General features: G+C 30.9%; 8 protein-coding genes and 1 non-coding gene across 9 annotated transcripts; 4 read left to right on the top strand and 5 right to left on the bottom strand.

Annotated features, from left to right (window-relative positions):
• Positions 1–2: 2 nt before the first annotated feature.
• DFA_02295 (uncharacterized protein) lies at positions 3–2648 on the bottom strand (the record flags this gene model as incomplete). Its single annotated transcript, XM_004366627.1, has 2 exons — positions 3–2489; positions 2580–2648. 2 exons carry the CDS (start codon positions 2646–2648, stop codon positions 3–5), a joined length of 2556 nt encoding a protein of 851 aa, XP_004366684.1.
• A 1506-nt stretch (positions 2649–4154) lies between these two features.
• On the top strand, positions 4155–4226 carry DFA_02294. Its single transcript has one exon. It is a non-coding gene; the product is annotated as a tRNA-Glu (tRNA).
• Positions 4227–4900: 674 nt separating this feature from the next.
• DFA_02293 (uncharacterized protein) lies at positions 4901–9852 on the bottom strand (the record flags this gene model as incomplete). The annotated part of the gene is made up of 6 exons (XM_004366626.1): positions 4901–5938; positions 6004–6458; positions 6699–7219; positions 7284–8253; positions 8318–9355; positions 9837–9852. 6 exons carry the CDS (start codon positions 9850–9852, stop codon positions 4901–4903), a joined length of 4038 nt encoding a protein of 1345 aa, XP_004366683.1.
• Positions 9853–10033: 181 nt separating this feature from the next.
• On the top strand, positions 10034–10561 carry DFA_02292 (uncharacterized protein; the record flags this gene model as incomplete). Its single annotated transcript, XM_004366625.1, has 2 exons — positions 10034–10168; positions 10235–10561. The coding sequence occupies 2 exons, from the start codon at positions 10034–10036 to the stop codon at positions 10559–10561; spliced, it is 462 nt and encodes a 153-aa protein (XP_004366682.1).
• Positions 10562–10656: 95 nt separating this feature from the next.
• Positions 10657–12717, bottom strand: DFA_02291 (uncharacterized protein; the record flags this gene model as incomplete). The annotated part of the gene is made up of 5 exons (XM_004366624.1): positions 10657–11778; positions 11861–11927; positions 12290–12404; positions 12431–12646; positions 12699–12717. The coding sequence occupies 5 exons, from the start codon at positions 12715–12717 to the stop codon at positions 10657–10659; spliced, it is 1539 nt and encodes a 512-aa protein (XP_004366681.1).
• Positions 12718–12842: 125 nt separating this feature from the next.
• Positions 12843–14578, bottom strand: DFA_02290 (uncharacterized protein; the record flags this gene model as incomplete). Its single annotated transcript, XM_004366623.1, has 3 exons — positions 12843–13701; positions 13760–14435; positions 14512–14578. The coding sequence occupies 3 exons, from the start codon at positions 14576–14578 to the stop codon at positions 12843–12845; spliced, it is 1602 nt and encodes a 533-aa protein (XP_004366680.1).
• Positions 14579–15124: 546 nt separating this feature from the next.
• mlh3 (MutL DNA mismatch repair protein) lies at positions 15125–19413 on the top strand (the record flags this gene model as incomplete). The annotated part of the gene is made up of 7 exons (XM_004366622.1): positions 15125–15889; positions 15969–16146; positions 16219–16399; positions 16583–17222; positions 17359–19060; positions 19145–19238; positions 19314–19413. 7 exons carry the CDS (start codon positions 15125–15127, stop codon positions 19411–19413), a joined length of 3660 nt encoding a protein of 1219 aa, XP_004366679.1.
• A 239-nt stretch (positions 19414–19652) lies between these two features.
• Positions 19653–23105, bottom strand: DFA_02288 (uncharacterized protein; the record flags this gene model as incomplete). The annotated part of the gene is made up of 6 exons (XM_004366621.1): positions 19653–21157; positions 21234–21472; positions 21530–21721; positions 21796–21982; positions 22065–22586; positions 22655–23105. The coding sequence occupies 6 exons, from the start codon at positions 23103–23105 to the stop codon at positions 19653–19655; spliced, it is 3096 nt and encodes a 1031-aa protein (XP_004366678.1).
• Positions 23106–25112: 2007 nt separating this feature from the next.
• plip (phosphatidylinositol phosphatase) lies at positions 25113–25913 on the top strand (the record flags this gene model as incomplete). The annotated part of the gene is made up of 1 exon (XM_004366620.1): positions 25113–25913. The coding sequence occupies one exon, from the start codon at positions 25113–25115 to the stop codon at positions 25911–25913; it is 801 nt and encodes a 266-aa protein (XP_004366677.1).
• Between the last annotated feature and the right edge of the window lie 93 nt (positions 25914–26006).

Genomic DNA, 26006 nt, shown 5'->3' with positions numbered 1-26006 from the left:
TTTTAATTATTTTCCACAGTTACATTACCGCAATTATCTATATAACCATGATGCATTAGATAATATGTAATTAGTGGTAGATGTGATTTTTCTTTTAATAATCCTTTTGATAACAGTTTATAATATACTCGACTGATTGATGAATTATTATAATAATCTAGATCCAATACCATTTTGAGACAATTGAAGCTTCCTTCCATGAAACACATTTTAAGAGCATTTTCAATATTTTTGGGTTGACTATTTTCTTCTTTGACCAAATCTAAAAAGTATTTCAGTATCATTGGACAATCGTTGGTGATAGCAGTTTTCATCAAGGTATTAATCATTTCCATTATTTTCTTTAAATGTTGGTAATTGTTGTTAGCAAGGTGTTGAATAAATGCTAGTTGATTATGAGTGATGGATGCCAAGATGACTGATTCATACACTTTAGAGGGCTCAGGGCAACTTGATATGAATTTATCAAATGTTTTAATATCACCTCTTGATGCTATGGTATCCCAAGTTTCCAATTTAAATTGTAAAGGTTCCTCCAATGATTCATTTTCCTCTTGATAATAACGTTTGATTAACTTGTAAAGTGGTTTGTATTGATGATTGTATGATTCTGATAGAATTGATATAATAGTTGTCTTGTTTGGTTTGCATTTTGATTGTTTAAATAATAGCCATTCTACAATATCAATTTGGTTATTTTTTGTTGAAATATCTAGTTGTTCTTGAAATGTTGATTCAACAGATTCCATATCATTGTCAATATGATTATAATATTGTTGCAAGAGTTGAAAACTCTTTTGACCAACACGATCATCGTAATAGTAGTGAACGGGTCCCATTTTGATTAATTTATCAAGATGGGTTGCATTGATATTCCTACTATTCCTTATATAGCACCTTTTATCAGATCGAGCTTCTTCTTGTTTGATGACAAGTATGTCAACAAGATAATAATGACCATATTTTTTAATATATTTGAGAATATCATCTTGACTGATCACGTGAGGATAATGTTGATAAAGAAACATAATAACCTTGTCGTCATTCCTACCACATTGATCCACTGTATAATTGTAGGTTTGTGACGTGATGATTCCATTCGTGTCGTAGAGATATTGCATTATATTCATTGTTTGATGACCGTCTTTATGTTTTGGGACAAATAAATCATTTGGATCTATCAAACCCATTGAATGTGCCAACTTGACATGCTCTAATCTACCTTGGTTCATGATGAATCCCCATCCATACATCTTGTATACCATTTCGATAAACTCTGTTTTTTGTTCATCTTTGACACGTACTTTGAAAATATGAGCTGGTGGTAGGATGTGCATAATGCTAAACATAAACATATACCAACGAGATTGTTTGGTTGATAGTTGATAAATACTATCGAAATGATTATTATTGTAATAATATTGATCCATTTCCAGACTACTCTTTTCAATACAATCCATCTCCTCGTCAATGACATACTTGGCAACAAATTTGTTTGCCATATCAAACCGTTGTTCATATTCTATGGTGTTTAGTTTTATAACTTGTTTGATAAAATCAATGTGTTGATCGAGATTCATGTCTTTTGGCGCACCACTACTGAGTAATTGATCAAGTACACCTTCTATCGAGTAAGAATAGTGGCCGGTCGCTTCTTTAACCAGATCTATATCTTGAGATGGCATGACTAGATCAATAAAGAAATGTGCAAAAATCCTCTCCATTTTGACTCTATCATTGTTTTGGTTGCAAATGCCAATAAAGATTCTAGCAAGTTTGATTAAATCTGATTGGTTGTATTGCAATAAACGACCCTTTAAATAAAATGAATGTTTGACCATTTGGAATTTGTAATTATTCATTTCCAATAAATACCTTGCCATGTCTGGATGCATTCCTTTAATGGCAACAGTAATACATTCATTCATGTCAAATGATGGTTTGATAGGGACTGTATTATCGGCCAATATTTTAAATATCTCTATGTTGCCTTTACTTGCTGCAATCTTGAAACAATCTGGGTGGTTAAACCATTCAGGTTTCTTTTCAAACAGATATCTAAATATCTCCAAGTGTTGTTTATCTTGACCATTAAATGAACATATATCTTCTGTTGTTTTATAATTCCATTTTAAATGATCATCATCAAATAAATAATCTTTTTTAATTGTAAATGATGATGATAAAGTTGAAGAAGAAGATGATGATGATGATGATGAAGAGGATAAAGTATTATTAAATAATTGATGTAATTCTTTTTCTTCTCTTTCAATTCTTTGTTTTAATTGATTGATATGCCCACATCTGAGATACCAACCAATCTTGTTTGGTAATTGATTAAACTTGTATGTCTTTATATCTTTGTTGTTGAAAGAAGATACTGATATAATCCTTCTAAACAATACAATATTACATAGTACACTTTTAATCACTCTATCATGTTGTTCTTTGTTTGATTCATTACATCTTTCATCATTACATCCTTTAATCTGTTTTAGAATAAATAAATAATAAATACCAAGTAATCATCTTCAAGTGCAATCATATCATCATCATTGCTTTATAATAGTTGTGCTTACATTTGTGAATGGGATGATTCTAGCAATGTTTTTAACGATCGTATCGGATTGGAAACTATAACGTACCATATGGATCGGTAAAGTCAAAGATAGAAATATAGATAGGCTGCAGTGGGTGTAACTTTGTTTTTTTTTTTTTTTTTTATCAAAAGGGTTGTTCATGAATGGTGTTGGGTTATTATGAATTATTATTCTATTTTATTCTGTAGTTGTTTTGCTTTGTTATATTTATATATATAAAGAAATTAGAGAGAAGAGTTTTGTGGAATGAGCTATAGTTTGATCAGTCCTGATTGATAGTTGTATGTATTTACAACCTGATGATTCATTTGGATTCGACCTGTTGTAATCATTGCTGTATTCTAACATTCTCTATCATACTTTTATGGTAGAAGGATCAATGGTAGTAAATACGTATGTATCAAGTAGTTTATAGATCAAGAGATGCACTGGTGACCTAGTGTTGAGACGGTTTCCCCTTTTACTTACTACTCTCTATTAATTAGGTTGTAAATAATTTATTGTCAGGGTTAATAATTTATGACCCCCTCTGCTTCTCATTAGAATGGGTCACTCATATCACTGATTCATCACCGTCCTTTCAGTGGTTAGTAGTAGGTCATAGTTGGTATGGTAGTTGGATTATTTTTGAACAAGTTATGGTCTACCCTTTAGTTTCTCTCATTGGAACCCAGGTATATATTGACTTAGGGCAAACCGAGGTTGTCAACAAGCCATCCCTTGTAGTGTAGTCGGTAACACTTTAGTCTCTCACACTGACTCCTCGTATCACTTTTGGCAATCCACCGTCCTCCTTTCTGGAAGAAAGGTAATATAAGGAAAAAAATCTTTTTTTTTTTTTTTTAATAAAATCTTTGACCTCTTCATCACCGCTGAAGTCATATTGTTTATTTTTAAATTAATGATTTAATTATTATTGTTTAATTTGGAGTAGTTGTTAGATAGTGGTTAGTTTTAGTTAGGAAGGAGGGAATGCGATAGGGTGAAGCTAGTTTGCCCCAAATGAGAGAGAATTTACTAAAGTTTGCGATCAGTTCGAGATTAGTGACCGACCATCGATCAGGTTGACATTTAGCTAGAATCGACTTGCAGTTTTGGATTAGTTTCGGGTATTCAAGATAGATTATAGTTTGAATCGTTTGGTAACGATTGCTGCTTCGTTTGGGTCGAGAGAGTAGTTGCGATGGTCATCGTCAAAGTCGAATTGCACATTCAGGTGGTGGCACCATGTGCGATGGAAGAGTATAGCAACAGCATTGACATAGCGTCTGTGATGTGTTCTCTGCTTGGTGAAGTTGAGAGCGTGGACATTCCACTGCACTCTGTTGTCGGTCCAGTCGAGAATCAACTTGCTAAACAGTGGAGCTCGTGGTTGAACGTGTATACATTCAAACAAATGGTGTATGATTGGAGATGTGTGTGTATCCCCATCGAATACAGTGTGGCATGCGTAGCATATTGTATTGGTGTCAGCTGGGGTACGTTTCATTATTCTGGCAATGAAAAAAATCGTGGCAACCTAGGCCAAACCGAGATTGAAAACAAGGCATCGATTCCTCTGTGGTGTAGTCGGTAACACTTTAGTCTCTCACACTGACACCCCGGGTTCGATTCCCGGCAGGGGAGCTCCTAGCACCTTTTTGCACCTTTTTGCACCTTTTTGCACCTTTTTGCACCTTTTTGCACCTTTTTGCACCTTTTTGCACCTTTTTGCACCTTTTTGCACCTTTTTGCACCTTTTTGCACCTTTTTGCACCTTTTTGCACCTTTTTGCACCTTTTTGCACCTTTTTGCACCTTTCCCAATATATGGGTGCTATTCCTCCCACGGTTTGGTGCGAATGAAAGGTGGCCTTGTACTTTTTATCCTCTACATAGGAGGTTAGTGGTAGATGACCATAAGAACCACTAATAGGCGAACGATGATCTCTCGTTTTCATTGTTTTTATTATGTATTTTTATCATTCATATTTCTATGACAATCTATCTTGTATCTAGTACTTGTATTGTATTTTTAGCATCTCATTATTCTATTCTAGAGGTCTGCGCAGTACATACAGATTCTGAATAACAGAAATCTCTAGAGACCACTAAAAATCGATATGCAAACAGAGATACCAAGAGTATTGAAGGTGTTTTGGTAGATTTATGAATAGGTGTAGCTCTAATATAACTTTAAAACATACACCTATTTACAAATCTACCAAAACACGTACATTCCATATTCCAAAGAAGTAATATAATGTGTAAGTCTCTTTTTTTTAATTTAATTAATTTTTATTTATTTTCTTTTCTTTCTTTTTAAAGATGATGATAATGATTATTAAGTTTTTCAATAGTTTGAATAGCCAATTCCAAATTTGAACCATGACCAACCATACGATAAGAAGCAGGACTAGTAAAATTATACCACAACATATTATACAATCTTTCATCGTGTAGTTTAATCTTTTCAAAATCTGGAAGAGCACCAATTTGACTGGCTAGGTCATCACTAAAATCTACATATTCACCATGTTGATATTGTCTATTTGGATAGGAATCTCTAATATTTCTTTCCAATTCCAATCCTTGACGCATTATGTTTTTATCGATTGGTGGGAGGACACCAGAAAATATTTGAGTTGCCCAACGAGCTTGTAATTCCATGGTCGGCGCAAAAGCATTTTTAAACCATCCAACAAATGCTAGATTATCCAAATCTGGATGAAATACAGTCTTGTAAAGTACTGCAGGTGCCATTGGATGATTTTTAAATTCAATCACTTTTTGCAACTCTTTTGAAAAGAATGGTAAATCTACATCATATCCAGTTGCCATTATAATTTCATCAATCTCTAATGATGATTGTATATTTGACGGTTGTTGAACGAATTGAATCGTTTTACCATCCAAACTTTCAACCTTTTCTTTGATACGTTGAATCTTTTTTGATTTTACAGCTTCGACATAGGTATCTGAAATGGCAATAAAACCAGGTCTATTCATATCAACTTGTAATTCTGGTACCACTGCTTGATTCTGACACAATACATTTAGTTTTTGATTATTATCCAAAAAGATCTCTTCATATGGTTTACCCTTGTTTTGTTGATTAATATGTCTTGAAAACATGACAACATCAAATGGGAATATAAATCCAGGTCTTGGTTCTAATCTTCTTGATACTATCCAATTATTATGTCCAACATGATGAAATACTTTTGATACATTTGGATCAGATGACAATTCTGATGCAATTTCACATCCACTACATCCTTCTCCCATTACCATTACTCTTTTATTATAAAAAGGTATAGGATTTTTATAATCTTTTGAAAATGTTATATTACCAGTAAACTAAAGAAAAAGAAAAAAAAGATAATTAAAATAGATTCTTTTTACTTTTTTGTTTTTAAATTTACATTTTCAAAATTAGGTAAACTAGTAGATTTAATTGATTGTTTACTAAACATTCCAGTAGCAATGATAATAAAATCAAAAGTTTCAGTAATGATTTTACCATTTGTTTCATAATCTACTTTCCAAGTAGTTTTAACCTCTTTGATTTGTTCAACTTGGACAACTTTACAACCAGTTTTAAAATGTTTTCTTAGATTAAAATGATCGATATAACCATTTAAATAATCTTGTACTTGAGATTTTGTTGCAAACTCTTGTTTAATAACATCATCTGGATAAGGGTAATCAGAGAATACAAATATATTGACCGATACATTTGTCTGTAGAGAATCCCATAGTTTACCTGATCTCTTACTCCAATTACCAAATAAATCATCTTCTTGTTCCAAGCATAAAGGTTCTAATCCTCCACATTCCAATGATGCTTTAACTGATGTTATACCACTTATACCTCCTCCTATAATTAATACTCTTTTCATTCTTTTTTAAATAACAACTGCAAAAATGAAAATGAAAATGAATGAAAAGAATGATTGAAAAAACTTAAACCTTTTTTTTGAATTGTGTGTGTGGTTATAAATTAAATATCTGTTTTTTTTTGATATTTTTTAATTTATTATTTGATTTATTATAGTTACATTACATTTTAAAATTCATTTACCTTTTCCAAATAAATTAAAAATAGATGATTTTTTACTATTATTATTATTATTATTATTTTGTACATTTTGTCGTTCATCCATTTCCAATTCATAAAGATTTAATTGAATTAAATAATATTTTAATTCTGGTGGAATGTTTCTATGAAGTGTTTGAGTTGATGATTTCATTGTTGAACTTACAAATGTATCAATTTCATTTTGTATATTATTATTAGTTTTATATAAAGGTAAACAATCTGGTACCTTGTCATTTAAATTATTATTATTAAATTGCCAATTCCATTCCAACATTTCATTTTCATTTTCTTTTTCCTCTTTTTCCTCCTTTTCCTCTTTTTCAATTTCAAAATATCTTTTACAAAGATATTGAAAGGTTGAAATATTACAACCAATAAAAATAGATTGAATAGCAATTGATTGAATAAATGATTGATGAATACTTTTGTTTGGTTGTTTTGATTGTCTATAATTTATATAACAATCCAATAAATTAAAATGATTATGTAATATTAAATGATGAACTGGAAATGATGGATCTGGTACTACATTATTATAACTAAATAGAAAAATTAATATAAATTTCTTTTTTCTTTCTTTTATCTTTGTTTTTTTTCTTTTACCATAAATAATTAAATAAATCAAATCTACCATGTTTTGAAGTTAAACCAAGAGTTAATAAAACTTCAGCTTTTTTATCACGATGATTTTTAATGATTGATTTATAAAGATCAATATTACCAGTTTCACCTGCCAATTTAAAAGCAATATCTGTACCAAAAGTAACACCGACTCGCTGATTATTGACATCAAAATGATAAACTTGTTCAATATTTTGAATGACGTGTTGAATTAATTTGATTGAACCACTTTTTGCAATTTGATCCAAAAAACAATATAAATAATAATTATTAATGTACAATTGAGCACGTTTTGTAAAAAATACATCTTGATTATTGGTTTCTTCTATTTGTTTTTTTGTTGCTACCGGTGTAAAGGATGGAGGAGTTGTTGTTGATTGTTTAGAAATTTCAATATTATAATGAGCAAGAGTTGTAGTCCAATTTGAAATTTGATCTCTAATTTCTACCAATATTTTAAAATATTGGTCCAATAATTTTGTATCACCAATTTGACAAAACAATAATACAATTCTAATTGGATCAATGATTAAAAATGCATTTCTATTAAAAGAAATTGGATTTTTTTCAAAATCTTGTCTTTCCATTGGTGTCATTGAAACTATAGAGTTAAAATAGGGTGACCGCATTATTAAATTAAATAAAGCTTCATCTGTTAAATAACCACTATACAATTTGTATAAAATATTTCTAGACCAACAAAATTCTACCACTGCATCTGATATCTTGATTGATGTAAAATGAATTTTATCAATCATTTCTGGACAAACATCTAAAATAAATTCTAAAATATCAACCTTTTCTCTTTCTACCAACATTTTCCAATCAACATATTCATTCATCCATTCCACATTTTTAAATTCTTGTAAATCCTCTCTTGATTGATATAAATATTTAAAATGTTCCAATTCTCCATATCTACATAATAATCCTAATAATTCTCCTTTTTTTTCTTTTAAAACAAAATAAAAAATTAATATAATGATTATTATTTGTTTCTTTTTATATATTTTTACCAATATTATTATCAAAATTTAAATTTAATAAAATAAATTTAAAAGAATTAATTAAACCAAATTGAATTGATTCTTTTAATATTGTACGATCAATTGAATCTGTTTGATTTGAATCAACTATAATTTTTTGAATGGTATGCATTTTAATTTGATCCTCTGTCAATGACCAACCATTTTTCTTTGCAATTTGTTCAATATCATTTGAAATGTCTTTAATATTGATATCTTTTTCTTTTCCTAATAGTTTTGAAAATACTTTTAGTTGTTTATCATAGTCATTATTTTTGTGACGATAAATAATATGATATGAATTGAAAATTGAAAGTTTTGATTCTACTGGTATAGTGTCTACTATATAATCAATATCTCCATTTACAATACATCTACCACTAACTCTAACCATTCCAATAGTCTCGTCTGGAGCACCATATAATCTACAATAATGATCATAGACCTGATGACTATCATGATTAATGGCTCGATCATAATAAACTTGTTTTCTCTTGTTTGTCTCTTGATGATAGTGTTGTGATAAATAGGTCATAATATCCAAATGTCCACCAACAATGGCCACTTCCAATGATTCTTCTCTTGAAAATGTGATGGGGGAGGTTTGTTGAAACAAAGTTTGGAATATGTGTAATGACCCTCCTTGAGCTGCACATGTTAATAGTTCAGGGTGTGCAAAAGCCGATCGATAATGTTGATACACCAAATCAAACACTTTCTGATCTGTACAAGTCCTGAGGAAATCACATAGACCAGTCTTGTTGATAAAGATGTGACGATTACTCTTTATACGATCTTTGATCAGACCAAAGTGACGATTCTTTACAATCATCTCCAATGCATAATAGTCCCAATAGTTTTCTCTAATAGCTACTTCAAAGTTTAGTAACAAACTATTACTAGATGGAAACTTTCTATCAAAGTGATGCAAAGTCAATGAATCACATGCCTTTCTTGATCTCTTGCACAATGACAATATTAATTGAAATAACCATTTATTCTTTACTACCAATTCTATTAATCTTTGTTCTATATTTAATTGATTCATAAGTTTATATAAATATAAATAGAAATACAAATAATCAAGAATGAACAAATGAATTTAGAGTTTTATAGAGAGAGAGATATTCAAAAAAAATAACAAAAATATATATCTTCAAGATTTTTTATTCGTTGAACCTTTTTCAAATAGCATATCTAAAATAACAACAACAATCACTAGTTTATAGTTGTATATATATATAATTACAACAAAGAGAGAGATAAAAGTGATTTTATTTATTTGTTTCATTGCAATGAAAATTATCGATCACCCATCATCAGGCTAGATTTATTACATTAAGTGTGTGTGCAGTGTGTAAGTACACACACAACACACAACAATATTTATGTGTTTAGGGATCAAAAAATACCCTCATTCAACCTCAAAAAAGGTAGGTACATAATTTTAAAACCACATACCTTTGAATTTGGAATTGGTACAGGCTACTTGTGCGTGTGGTGATCAAACCAGTTATTATCCACATTTTATATTGTGGTGGTTAATCAATCAATAAAATAAATCACTTAATCCAAAAGAAAAGAAATAAAAAAGAGGCATGCAACAATCATTTCATTATACTAGTATACATCTCTCTCTTTCTTCTCTCAACTACTATTTATTTATAAATAATTAATTTTATTAAATTTTCTTTCTTACTTTCAAAAATGTCAATGAATAAAGTATCACCGGAATATAAAGCTCAATTACTAGATGTACTTAATCAACAAAATAAACATATAAAGGAAAAAAATCTACCACTCGAAGCTCGTGCAGTTAACCTTTTTGCTATCTTGTTTTGTGTATGTAAAAAAATGATAATCATCCAAGTACTTTTAAAATTAATTTACTCTTTTCTTTTTCTTAAGCAAAAACTTGATACAAATTTCTCAAGATGTATTGAATTGGATGATTTAAAGAAATATAGTCCAAAAGAGACCGAAGCAACATTGAAACAATGGATGTTGGATGCTAAACCATGTGGTAGTCCAATTGATCCAATTACCTATGTAGACATGTACTACAAATTTATTGTTGATCCAAAATCAATTCCAAAAAGTTGGGGTACCATCTTTGCTACGCTAGATTATCAAGACACTGCAACTAGAATGGCTCAAGCTCAAAAGGATTTAGAAGATGCTAGAAATCAAGCTACTGCAACTCAACAACAATATACTGTTCCAAAAGTTAATTAAAAATATATAAATTATTTTTATTTATTTTTTTTTAATGTATATATACAAATAATATTTTTTAAAACAATAAAATTTACAATGATTATTATTTTTTTTTAAAAGATAAAGAATTTAAAAAATAAAATAATAAATAATAATAAGATGATTGGGATTAATTGAGATTTAAAAATATAAACATTTAAATCTTCGAAACGAATGATTGCACGTTGACGTCTAATTTCGGTTACTTGAAGTGGAGGAATATATTCGGTTGGACCATAGACATACCATTTGGTACCACACTTTCGATGAATGGTTTTGATGGTACCGTTGGTATTGACAGTTTCGTCAAATGATTCTTTGGCACATACTTGAATAGAATCTTCTGGTGAAAGGACACGTACCACTTCAATTGATTTAATCACTTCACCTGGTTTGATAAAGAATTGAGTTGGACCACGAATCAGCTTCAATTCACCTAATAGGTTAGTGTTGGTTTCTGGGTCAATTGGATTCTCCAATATACAGTATTCCTTGTTGGTCAAGACTGTCAATGCTACGATCATCACCACGTCAACTTGTGGTGGTGGAATGTAGAGTGGCGTATCATCACGAGTCAACAACCACTTTTCACCTTTTTTACGTTCGACACCTCCGTCTGCATCACTTGTAAATGCCTTGTTTGCCTGTACAATCAATGCTTGGTGTTCATCGAGTACTGTAGCGTTGATGGTTTGAAGCAACTCTTCGTATGGGTTGAGAATATAGGTACCCTCTTCAGTGAGCAACCATTCTTCACCAGACTTTCTCTCTTTTAGGTCACGGTCGACAAAGTCGATACGGGCACGTAGCTTGAGTGCTTGATGTGCCTTTAAAATGATGGCTGCACGTTTGTCAACCACTTCTTCTTCGACGAGTGGACGGTACGTAGCAGGTCCAATCACCAAATACTCGTCACCCGACTTGCGCTTGACCGATGTGACCGGGTCGGTAAAGTCAACCAATGCTCTAATACGAAACGCTTCATTGTTGAGTACCACTTGCAACGCACGAATATCTCCACTCATCTTTTCACCGGGGTACAATGGGAATGGTTCCTCTTGTTCGAATCGAATCTCTTTTTGTCCATGCTTTAACTTTGCTTGACCGTGTTTATCCAACTCTGCCTTGTTTGTCTTGTTATCAATAATTACTGGGTTTTCAATTACACAATAATATGAATTTGGTATAACATGCATCTAAACAAAAATTAAAAAAAGAAAAGAAAAGAAGAAGATGATTAATAATCAATGATAGATATATTGATAGTTTACAATATACCTTTTTAGGACCATAGATAATAGTTTCATGTTCTCTACATAGAAATGTTAATGGACCAGAGACTAATCTAGGTATATTTGTATTCGTATCTAATATATGAATAAAATGATATGGTGGGATCTTTGTCAAGTTCATAATAATAATAGTAGATATATAAATAAATAAATAAATAATTAAACAACAAATATATAGTACTAGCTAATAAAAAGTGATTTGAAGGTCTCCATCATTCTTTCTTTCATTTCTGAACCAGATAAGATAAAGTCGATCACTGAGTGAATCATTTTTTCCATGAAATTTTTAAATTGATATTTTCGAGAATTTCATGGGAAGGGCATTTTATTTATTTATTGTCTATTGGTCCAGCTGATTCCGTCGTTTCGAATGTGGTTCAATACGATCAATGATCTTTCTGACCAAAATACTCACCCAATTTCTTGTTGTTGTTGTTGTTGATGTTGTTGTTGATGTTGATGTTGTTGTTGATGTTGTTGGTGTTGTTGTTGATGTTGATGTTGTTGTTGTGGTTTCGCTTGTTGTTTATCTTTGATGTTTTCTTTTTTTTGTTGCTCTCTTCTTGTTGATCATTGTCATCACCTTCTTGTTGTTGCAGTTGTAGATCTATTCCATCATATTCATCCTCCTCCTCTTCCTCTTCATCTTTTTCCTCCTCTTCATCATCTTCTTCATCTTTTTCTTGAAAACCACCATTATCTTTATATGTTTCTTGAGTATTGCCCAAGTATTCCTTCATCTCTTCCACTTTATAATCATCATCACTAGGGTCTAAGAGCAAAATAAGTCAGAGAACACTTGTATCACATATCTGTTAACATACATTGATCATCTGTACTCATCTTGTATTTTAGTCGTACTTTTCTTTGATAAAGAAATAAATAAATAATGTGGAGTAAAAAAAATAGAAATATATATATAATTTAATTTGGTTTGAAAAAAAGGGGAGTGCTCGCTACTTCACACTTCAAGGGTTAATCGATTGAATACCTAAAAAATAGTAGATTATTGACATGATTTGTTGAAAGATAATATAGATTGGATAATTATTATTATCAGTATCATTTCTTATTCTTGTCATTATTATTTCGTTGTTGTTGTTGTCGTCGTTGCTATGTTGCAATGTTGAACAATTCTCATTCAATGATTTTGATAATAATTTGATAGCGTTGATCATTGTATCGGCGGCTTCTCTTGCTTCGTGAGATGTCAATAGTCTAGACTCTACTTTCATCTGTTGGAGTGTAATGTAAAGTTCATCGACAATATTGAAACCTCTACAAATCTTTTTCAATTCTTGACATGATTTCGTAATGACATTAATCATACTCTTGATGGCCACTTCAACAAGTGATTTGATACTACTAATTGATGTGATTTGAGTTTGAGCTGAAGCAACACCCTGAGTGGCTTGTTGGTACTTGACTTTCATACCTGCGATCTCTTCCTCAAGTGTCTCTGTCACCTCTTTGATCTTCTTTTTGGCGTGATAGTGTACAGTGTAACTGCACTTGCCTGGACAAACAGTACAATAGTCATAGCCTGCCATAGCTGTACATTTTTTGAAAGCATTGTCACCCTTTGTCGATATTTCTTGTAGACCACAATGACTGTGACAAACATAATCACAATTACTGCAAATAGTGTTGTGGTAGTCAACATCTATTTGATCCTTTCTTGTGACGATTGTACTTTTAGTGTAATTTTGAAATTTAACAGCATCATTGGAATGGACTCCAAGTTGTTGTTGAGCTTCTGCAATATCTGATTCTAATTGTTGGATTCTTTGAAATTTCATCTTTGATTGATGTAATGTTTCTTTTACCCTAAAAAAAAAAAAGAATTAATATATAAATTATTAATATTTATAGTATACTATCCTACTTGAATCTAATTGATTGCATATCAGTAAATGCTTGAGTTGATATGGTAGCCTTTTGTTGAATAGTTTGTAACATTCTATCAATAGTGTTCATTGATTGTTGAAACTCTAAATTGAGAAACCTAAGAGAGTCTTGTGACCAAAGATATGGATCGGTTGAGAATGTAGAATTATCCATGTAAAAGGTTGTATTGGATTGAAGGTCACCAAACAACTTGAGGTCAAAGGTACAAGTATCCTTTCTACATTTGGTAAAGACGATAACCAAGTTATTGAGGATTACGTCTGGAATAAATCCTTGAAGACGAGTGATTGCATTTCTAAGTGACAGTACATCTCTACAATCCTTTCCATTGATGAGAATAATAATGGCACTGAGAGAAGGTACCTTTGAGACAGTATCAATAATCTTGTTGATATTGATTTCATCTTGTTCAATACCTCTTGTATCAGACAAACCTGGTGTATCTATAAATTCATAGTTGATACCATCTTTGTTGAATTTGTAAATGGTACATTCATCAGTCTGACTTGATGTAGTATCATGAATATTCAATTCAGAACTACTCAAACCTTCAGTTGACTTTAGATGTTTTGTTTCAATTGATACTTTGATATCATTTGGAAATGAACCATTCTTGAAATAGTTTGTCAAAGTATTGATAAATGTTGATTTACCTAAAATGAATGTAATAAGAAAGGTTAGAAAGAGAATGATCGATTATTATTACTTGTATGATGATTATAAACTTACCAACACCAGTTAGACCAAGTACAATAAATATTTGAGTGATTTCAGCTTTTGTTACGGCACTTGACATTATGTGTATGTATGAATGAATGAATGAATGAATGTTGTATATAATATTAAAATATATATTATATGTATTATATGTATATTATATAAATAATATTATATTGCAATGAATGAGAGAAAAGAGCGAGTCGATTGAATACATTATATAGAATAGGGATTGTATTAGATAATTAGGTCCATATAATAGAATAGAAGGGTTGATGGTTTAAAATTTTAAGTATTAACATTATCAAGTATTACACTCATCATCCATCAACCTTTAGTACAACCATCGATTAACTGTGGGTGTGATGAATAAGACAATGTGGTTGGGACGTGAATCAACATATATACACTAACCTAACCAACCATTGCTTACGCTATAGTAGTATGCCAATATATCTATCCATTAGTTGCATGTTTTGAGAGAAAGTATGAGCAATGATTCTCAAACCAGAGAGCTGAATGAAATACAAAAATCAAACTTCGAAGAAAAAAATAAAAAAGGGTGCATTGGAAAATATTTTATTGTACTTCGTCATTTTTCAAAGTAGATAGAAGGAGATGAACAATGGATCAACAGAATAATACTAGTATTAGTAATATTCATAAATTAGATGATGATGTAGTTGTAAAGATAAGATCATCGGTGACTATTATGGCAGTAGACCAGGCAATTGAAGAGTTAGTGTTCAATTCGATCGATGCCGGTGCTACCAATATTCTCGTTGTCTATAATGCATCTACTCTATCATTTGAAGTACACGACGATGGCTATGGTATAACACTTGAAGGATTACAAGAAATTGGTCAACGTTACTGTACTTCGAAATGTCATACTCTGGACGACTTGAATTACATTTCAACGATTGGATATCGTGGTGAATCATTGGCTAGTATAGCAGAAATTGCAACATTGGATATTCAATCAACTACTCTATGTAGTCAACAACAACAACAACAACAACAACAACAACAACAACAACAACAACAACAACAACAACAAGAACAACAAGAACAACAAGAACAAGAACAAGAACAAAAAGATGCAGCTGCACGTTCAACAGCATCTAAACTCATTCAATTTGGTAAATTAGAATACATTAAAAATGTTGTGACTCCTGGTAGTGGTGTACCTCTTGTTAAATCATTAGGTACTATTGTAAAGGTTAGAGATATATTCAAGAATGTACCTGTTCGTCGACAACAGATTAATCCCGCTACACTAAGACTGGCAGTCAAGAAACGTATAGAATGTTGTGCATTATCACATGCTAGAATTAAAATAACTCTCTATGAAACAAGTAAAAATCAGAAATTGGTTTCTCTTCCTCCTGTATGTAGTAATCATAAATAATAGTAGTTATACACACAAAAGAAGATGTAAACTAATAGTATTATTATCTCTTCTCTAGGATCAAAACTTTTTTTCATTATTTTCTTTATATTATGGTTTACCGAAAGCTCAAACATTAGAGTTTATATCATCATCGGCCGATGTTATTAAAGGTCTACCAATTGGTTATAAATTCACTGGTTATCTTACACTACCAAATGAACATGGTATACCAAATAGATCTCTTCAATTAGTTTGTATGTGTTAAATCAAAAAAGAGAGAAAGATTGAGAGACTTTTAAAAATAACTAATATGACTCGATCTTTAGATTTAAATAGAAGATTAATTACCAATACAAAGATACATAGATTGGTAAATGAACTTTACAAAAAGTATAGAATATTTAATGCTCGTCGAAAGGTGGAAGCAACTCATTCAAGGTTCACTAAAAAAGAATTGATTGATGTAAATCCAATTTTTATTTTGTTTCTAGATTGTCCTGTAACAGAGTTTGAAAGAAGTTATGATATATCTTCAAGAACTTTTTTAGAATTTAATGTATGAAAAAAAAAACAAAACAAATAATAATAACAGAATAATATTAACTAAAATTGATTATTTGTTTTGGTAGAATGGAAAAAACCAATAGATTTAATTACAAGTACTATTACAAAATTTCTGACAAAAAATAGATCTAATACAATAGAAGGAAGTGATGATGAAAGTGATGAGGAGAAGGAGGAACAAGTTGGTAATGATGAGGAAATTTTCGAGATTGAAGAAGAAGATATTCAAAACAATGAAGAATATGGAGGAGATGATTATTTTCCAAATTATCCAACTAATGATCATCTAAATGAATTTGATGCGCCACCTACAACAAAAACAACAACTACTACAACCACTTCGACAACATCAACTACCTCACCAACTTTGATTAATGACAACTTTAGCAACATTGATGATAACAGTATTGATGATAATACGGAATATGTTTTAAATGATTTTATCGATGAAGATATACAATATCAAGAAATGTATTCTTCACAAACCAATAATAATAACAATAATAATACTATTAATAACAACGATAATAACAATAATCAACAAACAACAACAAATGTACCTTTTAAAAGATTTGATAGTGATCAATTTTTTGAAGAAGATAGCCAACCCGAAATGGATATTATTGATATAGACTCTATGGATTTTGAACCACAACAACAACAACCACAAAACATTCCAATCAAATCTGAATCTAATAACAACAGTAATAATAATAATGTACAGAATGAAGTGGTTGAGGGTACAATATCATCTGATCCACCAGTTGTAAAAACAGAAGTGAAACAAGAACGATTTACAACTTCAACAAATACAACAGAATATATTGATCTCGACGGCCAAGATAATATAGTCACCATCACAACTGTCACAAAAATGACTACTCCTCCTGTTGTCAAACCAGAAAAAACCAACCCTACAACCTCCACCCCAACAATCAAATACTAATAATAATAATAATAATAATAATAATAATAATAATAATAATAATAATAATAATAATAATAATAATAATAGTAATAATACTCCTACTACAAATAATAATAATAATATGACACCAAACAATCAACAATCTCAACAAAGAACACCTCAAAAAACACCAATAGCAGTGTCAAACTTTTTTTCACCAATGTCTAGTGTTAATCAATCACCACACGATTTATTCTCAAATTCATTTGATCAGACCTCACCATCACCACAAAAGAAGCAAAAAAGTGAATTCTTTGCAAACGCCGGAGTGGACTACCAACGGACTCCAGTTTCTCCACTTAAAGCAACACCCGACAGACCACCAATATCTTTATCAAAATATTTTTCACCTTCCAAACAAACAAATCTAAATTTCAACAGTCGTAGTGGTCAACAAGACTATAGTCGCAATAATAGTCAACAACAACAACAACAACAACAACCACAACAAGACAACAATTGTTGTAGTCATGAATTTGATCCTGTTGGAGATTCAATGTTTTCATATCCATATGACAATGAAATGAAGAACAAATCATCAAAAGACAAACCTGTGGTTGCGCCAATTCCTTTCCCATTACAAAAACCTTCAACTACCTCAACCTCAACCACTTCAACTGGTCCGACTTCAACCACCTCAACTACTTCAACCACTTCAACAACTAGTACTAATAATAATCAAAACATAAAACCAAATCAAGATCTTGATATAGAATTGGATGATTTAGATGATCAAAGTACACAGGAAGAAGATAATGATTCATTTTCATCTTTATCTTCCTTTTCAACTGTTGCTTCATCTACAAAAACACCTCCACATCCTCCTCCTTCGCCTCCTCGATCAACTAAAAATAATTTTAATTTAAAAGATTCAAATAATAATTATGTAATCCCATCAATTGATCCAACCACTTTTAAAATTACAAAAAATGTACAAAATAATACTAATAATAATAATAATATAAATAATCAAAATAATTTAAAAAGACCACAACAAGAGATTGAAAAAGACCCATTTATAACAGAAAGAGATGGTAAAAAAGTTAGTATATTTTTCGATGATGAAAAGAATTTGGAGAAACGTATTGAAATACCAACAATTCCAATGGACATTTCGAGAAATATAATGACCATGATGAAAGCATCGGCCGAGAAACCAATCTCTCGAACAATGTTGGAGCAAGCAAGGTTTATTACACAGTGGCAAAAGAAATTCTTATTGTGTGAATCCCAGGGTGTATTATTTGCACTTGATCAACATGCAATTCATGAACGCATTAGATTGGAGAAAATGCAAGATCTCTACAAGCTGGGACCCTACGATATATGTCGTGTCGATTCAGACAAGTATGAATATAAGTTTGACCTTTCACCAATGCGACCTGGAACAAGATGGCCATTTACAGCACACGAAATGGAACTCATAGACACATTTAGTCGTAATCTAAAACTATGGGGGTTCACCTATAAAGTAGGTAACGGTGCCATCTTTATTGAATCGGTTCCAATGTTTTGTCTAACATGTCTTGGTCACAATGATCTTCGTGAATTCCTTTATACTTTGGAATCAAATGGTGGTCAAATGGCAACAAGACCAGATGCTGTTGATCGTATTATTCGTAACAAAGCTTGTAGATGTAAGGAAAAATTAAAAACAAAGAAAAAGAATAGAAAAAAGAAAACAACAATCGATTCTAATACCTTTTTTTTTTTATTTTTAGCTGCAATTAAATTTGGTCATACTCTTGGTCACGAAAGAAGTTGTGAATTATTAAAAGAATTGGCCACTTGTAGATTACCATTTCAATGTGTACAGTAAGTAAACTTAAAGTAAAGTATCAAATATTGTCCAGGTATTAATATCTTTTTTTACCTTTTTACTTTATTTAGTGGTAGAAGTTCAATGGGAGCTTTAATAAATTATGCTTCCCTTTCAAATTTTATGATAAACTATCAAGATGAAGATAAAGAATTATTTAATCAAGGCTAAATCAATTGTAATAATAAAAGACTTTATATTTACATATATTAAATTATTTATTTGATTGTTTTGTTGTTGGATGTTGTTGTTGTTGGTGATGAGAAAACTAATATATTGGGTGAAGAATAAATATATTGGAAGGAAACAACTTGGTGGTGTTGTTGTTGACATTGGCTATTATTACTAATATTTTTTTTGGTATATTCTTTTTCTTTTTTTGTTTTTCTTTCTTTCTTTCTTTCTTTGTTTTAACCAAACTTTGGTAGATAGGAAATAAAGGAATTCCAGTAACTGTCCTTTGATGATTCGACGCAACTCTGTTGATAGATTGCAATAAATAGAGATTTAATTTCCATCAATCTTTGTTTTCTTCTTTCTTCAATCTCTTTCATTGTCAAATGATGTGAATGATTATGAATTGGTCTTTGTTGATTATTATTATTTTCCTCTTGTTGTTGTTGTTTATCAGGGCTGTTATTTACATTATTATTATTATTATTATTAATATTGATTTTGTTATTCTTCTTTTTCTTTTCTGGTAATAAACTTGTTGATGAATCATTATTTGGATCGAGAATACCAGGGATAAAGGAAGTTGATGGATCCCAAGTATTGTCTGAAAGATCACTGAGATCATCTTCATCGTCTGATACATTTTTAGAGTTTGTATCCTCACCTTCAATTGATTCTCCACCAGTTGAACTGCTGTAACTGTTGCTGCTGGGATGAACAAACTTTGGAGTTGATCCAAACGAAGAGAGCGACTTGAACTTGTCCTGTAGGGAGCCCATCAACTGCCAGCTGCCGCCAATCTCTGGGTCATTGTGACTGCCGCAGACATAGCTACCATTGATTGGGTATCCTCTGCCGTTGCTGCCATTGTGAACACTTCCATTGCTACTATTGCCAACGACAGCAGCACTATTGTTGATCTTGCGTGATGCTGTTGGCACGTCAATGGCATTGGTGGCAGTCATACCATTGAGACTGGGCGAACCACCTTGTAACTGTTGTCCACCATTACTATTTAAAATACTGTTGGGAAGTGGTGAATGACTGATTGGTGTTGGTGGAGCCGATGTATAGTTGGTAATAAATGCTGGTAGTTTGATCAAACCATTTGGTGAATTATTCTTTGGTGTTGGAGGAGCTGATTGTGAAACATCCAATAATGATCCACCATTAATGGTAGTTTTAGTTGTTGTTGATGATGATGCAGATGTTGATATTGCTCTACCTCCAATTTGTACTTTTGATCTATGATTTCCAATTCCATTATTACTACCATTACTACCATTACTATTATTACTATTATTATTACATCTGTTGTTATTATTAGAGTTATTATTATTATTATTATTTACATTTGATGATACATTATTGTTGTTATTATTATTATTATTATTAGAGTTTCGATTTATATTTGAAGTATATGAATGTACAGAATAATCCATTGAGGTAATGAATTCCAAAAAATAAAAACAAAAGTAGAAAATATCCTCACCACGACCAGCTCGATCATAAAGTTGATGACTAAACAAGAACCAATCATAGGCAACAGTAAGATAGAGCAATTCAGCCGATGACAAGGATTGATGAATCTCTCCATCTGCCCAGAGACTGATTCTCAACAATGAGATAAACAATGGAGTTCTATCCCATCCAGAAATACAATGAACTAAAACACCTGAATCCTTTGTATCATCAGCTGTATATTCCATTAATAATTTAAAATAATTTTGTGTCAAAATTACTAAATAAAATAGAAAAAAAAAAAAATATTAATTATTTTGTTTTATCCAACTATTCTTTTTTTTTCTTTTACATACATAAATCCCAAGATTTATATTGATTCCAATCAACTGGAATAGAATTATTATCTATTTTTAATTCGGCTGGGTATTCTGTAATATCCCAGGCATAATAAAGATCTTGACCATTATGACTATTTTGATTGAAAAGTGAAAAGAATTCAACTCCTGGATAAGGGGTTGATGCAATTACAAATTGTTTTGTATATCTATCATGCATATCTGCTTTTTCTGATGAACAAACATAAAATCCAAATCTAAAAAAAAAAAAAAAGGTTAATTATATTTTTTTTCCTCTTTTTAAAAATATTTACTTTTTCTTTTTGTTTTCAACCATTAAATCACAAATATATTTAACACTAAGATGTTTGATAGCATTAATATCATTGTTTCGAAGATTTTCCATATTTTGATCTCCAATTTCTGTTTCTTCTGCTTGTGGTTGAATGTTTACAATTGTTGTATTATTATTTGGATTTGGATTTGGACTTTGATTTGTTGTTGGACTAGATAAATAAATAAAAATGGGATTAATAATAATCTATTTTCTGTTATATATCTTTCTCCTCTTCAATCTTACGCAGTTGAAAATTGTTTTTTCATTGAATTGACACCAGATTGAAACATGTATTCAATCTTTTTTGACAAGGTCGATGATCTACATAGGTTCTTGTTATGGAAATAGATAACAGGGAATGGGAATCTAGTTCTTACTCTTGCAAATCTAGATTGACTCAATAATTTTTTAATTGAATATGGATTATTTCCTTTAATAAAAAAAAAATAAAAGATTAGTAAGTTTTAAAATGTATTCTTTTTTTTTTTTTTTCTTTCTATTTCTTTTTTTACCTTGTTTATGATGATGATGATTATCTTTACAATTAATACAATTGACATCCTTTTCCTTTTCAATTACAACCAATTCAGGTGGATAGGTAGCACACAATTCACCATTCTTATTGTTGATCACCGAGATGACATAATCTTTTTCAAAGAATTGATTGACCTGTGATTGATACTTTGAAAGTTCATCTTCCTTTTTACCGGAAATGGCAGGCTTGTATCTTCTAAAACATGAGAATAGTTCATAGAGTTCACTTGCCATTGGCAATCCTTGTAGACTTTGTGGAAGTTGTTGAGTCGTGGGAAGAACCGTAGTAGTACCGTTGTTGGCAAGATTGGCAGGGTCAATCACAACTGGACCAACTCCATTTCCATTATTGAGTTTACATGGCGACGAGGTGGCACTACTAGTCATAAGAGCAGGTGTAGATTGTGATAAACCTGTACAGATAGGAGGAGAAGAAGGAGTAGTAGAAGAGGTAGAATAATTATTTGTTGATTGATTATTTTCATTATTAATATTAATATCTTCATTATTGTATAATATTGTTTTTGTTGTTCTTTTTCTTCTTCTTCTTGTTTTAGTTGATCATTACCATGATGATGAATAAGATTCATAGCAGAGGTAGAGGGGGTACCGTTACTATTGTCGCTACTCTGCAATGTTGGAGAGCTGTGAGTAGATGAAGATGAAGCTGGTGGTGGTGGCGAAGCATTCGATTGGAGCAAGGTGGTCGAAGCAGCAGCAACAACCGTGGTAGTATATGCATTATCCTTTATAAACACCTGTTGTTGATGTTGTTGATGTTGTGCTGTTCCTGCAGACGATTCATACGATGAAAGTAATTCCTCGTCATCTTCATAGTCATCATCATTTGCCATTAAATTATTATATAATTCGGTTTCGTCTGTTGACGTATTATTATTATTATTATTGTTGTTGGGAGGATGTAATTGACCGTGATGATGACACCCAACAATATTATTGCCGTTTGTATTTGTATTGGTACTAGTTGTATTTGGTGGATGAGTTACAGCTGTTTTCATGAAGAACCTGAGTTTTCTCTCTCTCTCTTTAACTTTTATCAAACTCTCTCGATATTATTATTATTAATTATTTCTATCGTTAAAGATATTTGTTGCTTCTTGTTGTATTGTTATTAATGAGCTAGCTGCAATATAGTTTGTTTGTTTCTTTCTTCTTTGCACCTTCTTTTGTGTTTTTTTGTTTTTTTAAAATTTCAAGCAAAGTTTGCGACCTAAATTAAATAATCATTTATTGAGGGTTATATCTATGTTAATATATATATATACATTTCACTTCCACTGTTTCTGTTATATGAATATAAATAAATAAATATATTAAATCAATCTAATTCACAAAAATATATTTATACACACAATAATATTATATTATCCTAAATATTTTAGTTTATAATTTCTATATAAATACTATTTTCTAAAAAAAAATATATTATTATTATTATTATTATTATTTATGATGATTAAATATATATTTATATATTTGAGACAAACAAGTAAATAATCAATTTTAAAAGAAAAAATCCTTTGTTTGTAAAAAAAAAATTATGATAATCCCCAGTGCAAGAATAATATTAATTAATATCGCACTACTTATTATGTATCTGTCTTGTCTGTTATTCTTGATTGTGTGAAGTTGATGATGATGATGTTGATGATGATGAAACTAGTCACAAAGATAATAATAATAATAATGAGATTGGTCTTTGTTTTGAAATCATTCTGAAAAGAGATTAAATCTAAACTACGACTATACTATATTGATGAACAACAACTATCTACCTATGTATCTATTTCTATTTATTTATTACCTTTTCTTATCTTTGCTACTGCTGTTGTCTATATTATTATTCTATTTGAGCTAGAGGCTGCTTGAATCGAAATGAGTAGAAAATAATAATGAAGAGGACGATGGAGGACAACAACAATAAAATAAAAAGTAGAAATTTCGTACTTTTGCAGGTGATGGTTGGAGAGTTGGGGGGCACATGAATTAAATTTTATTAATATCTTTTCCTCTCCTTTTACTGTTTGTTCCTACAACAACAATAGTTATGATTAATCTAATCCACCAAATTGATTGATTGATTTATTATTTTTTAATCCCCATTGTCAAATCTAAATAATCATCATAATATATAAATATTTATTATGATGATGTGAATAGAATAAAGGTGATGGTTTCTTACTATTTTGTTCAATGAATTTATTGTCTTTGTTCAAACTATAGCCTTTGTTTCCTTCCTTCCTTCCTTCCTTCCTTCCTTGCTTCTTCTTCTTTAATTAATTTTTATCTATAATCAATAACAGCAACAACAAGAACAAAAAAAAATATGAATTCAATTTATTCTTCTTCTTGACGATTATTATTTATTATTTGTTGTTGCTGTGCATCGATTATTCACACAACAAACAACCAACAACACTTTCTCTGACAAAACTACAAAATCTGTGTTGGGGGATTGTTGTTTGTTGTTTTATTATTATTATTCGCTTTTTGTGGAATGTGTTTTGACAGTTTATCAAGATTATATAAATATTAATTAAAACAATGTATTGTATCAAATCTGTTTACTTGGCTTTGAGATCTCTAATCTTTATACCAATAGACAATTAACACAAGTTGCTGAAGAAAGACCTAAAAAAAAACCATCTATGATCTTTAGATTGAAAAGGTGGCAGAAGATTAATATCGATGGTGAACGTCGAAGAGATGTTTCTTGAAGCAAAAGAAAGGGATGATTCTCGATATATATATTAGAATAACAATATTAAAGATAGAGATAGATGTTGAAATAAAGCTACCCAGACAATCGTACAAATAAAAAGTTACAGATAATTAATTATTGTACAAATAAATAAAATGAATATGGCTTCATACTTTTTTTTTTGTGTTTGTTTGTTTTGAAAATATTTTAAATTAAAGTTTTAAAAAATTAATTTTGTATTTTATATATTTAAGAAGAGCGAGAGAGATAGTTAGGATTAGGAGAGAGAGAGAAAGAGAGAGATATGCAAACAAGTTCAACTTCAGGTTTAACGACAGTAGCTAGTGCAGCGACTGCAGCTGCAAGTGGTGGTAGTGGTACTGCTGCTACAGCATCAGTGGTCGGTACAACAGCAACAACAACTTCAAGTCTATTGTCATATCTAAACCCATTTGCATATACGAGTAATACACTATTTTATACATTCTCTTTGATCAAGTTTGGATTCACATTCTACATGTTTTACAAGGGCAAGCTACCTGTTTGGTTTGCTCGGTATTTTGGTAGACTGGTGCACTTTGCGACACTGCCTATCATTGTGACGTTACAATATGTCGGTTTGCGAGGTCACTTGATTGACCGTGTCGACGATCACGTCTGGATTGGATCGGCACCGATGCCATGGGACGTACCATTGCTCAAACAAAACCGTATCGAAGCTGTCGTCAATATGTGCGATGAATACTATGGCCCGCTATCAGTCTATGAAAAGTTGGGTATTCGATCGATCCGATTTGACGTTGTCGATCATTACGAGCCATCGGTGGGAGAGATTGCATCGGCCATCCAGTTTATCGAACAAGCCGTACAAAACAACCAAAACGTCTTGGTACATTGCAAAGCAGGTCGTGGAAGGAGTGCTGCTGTCTTGATATGTTGGATTGCCTACAGCAAGAACATGTCACTCGACCACGCACAAAAATACCTTCAAGATCATCGTCCACGTGTTCGTAAAACACTCTATCGTCAAAAGAATGTACTTGCTTTCTATTCAAAATATTGTTGTTCATCAAATGCAAGAGATAGTTTAAATACTGACCTATAAAAGAGAACAATAGAGAATAATAGATAATAGATAATAGATAGATATACACATACATAAATAATTCCATAAATGGATTATTTTTTAATTTAATTA

Source organism: Cavenderia fasciculata, assembly GCF_000203815.1.
Source record: "Cavenderia fasciculata unplaced genomic scaffold Scf_Dfasci-G-b-143d02.r1-5, whole genome shotgun sequence".
Classification (NCBI taxonomy): Eukaryota; Evosea; class Eumycetozoa; order Acytosteliales; family Cavenderiaceae; genus Cavenderia; species Cavenderia fasciculata.
The sequence above is the reverse complement of the archived record's forward strand: the minus strand, read 5'-3'. Positions and strand labels throughout refer to the sequence as shown.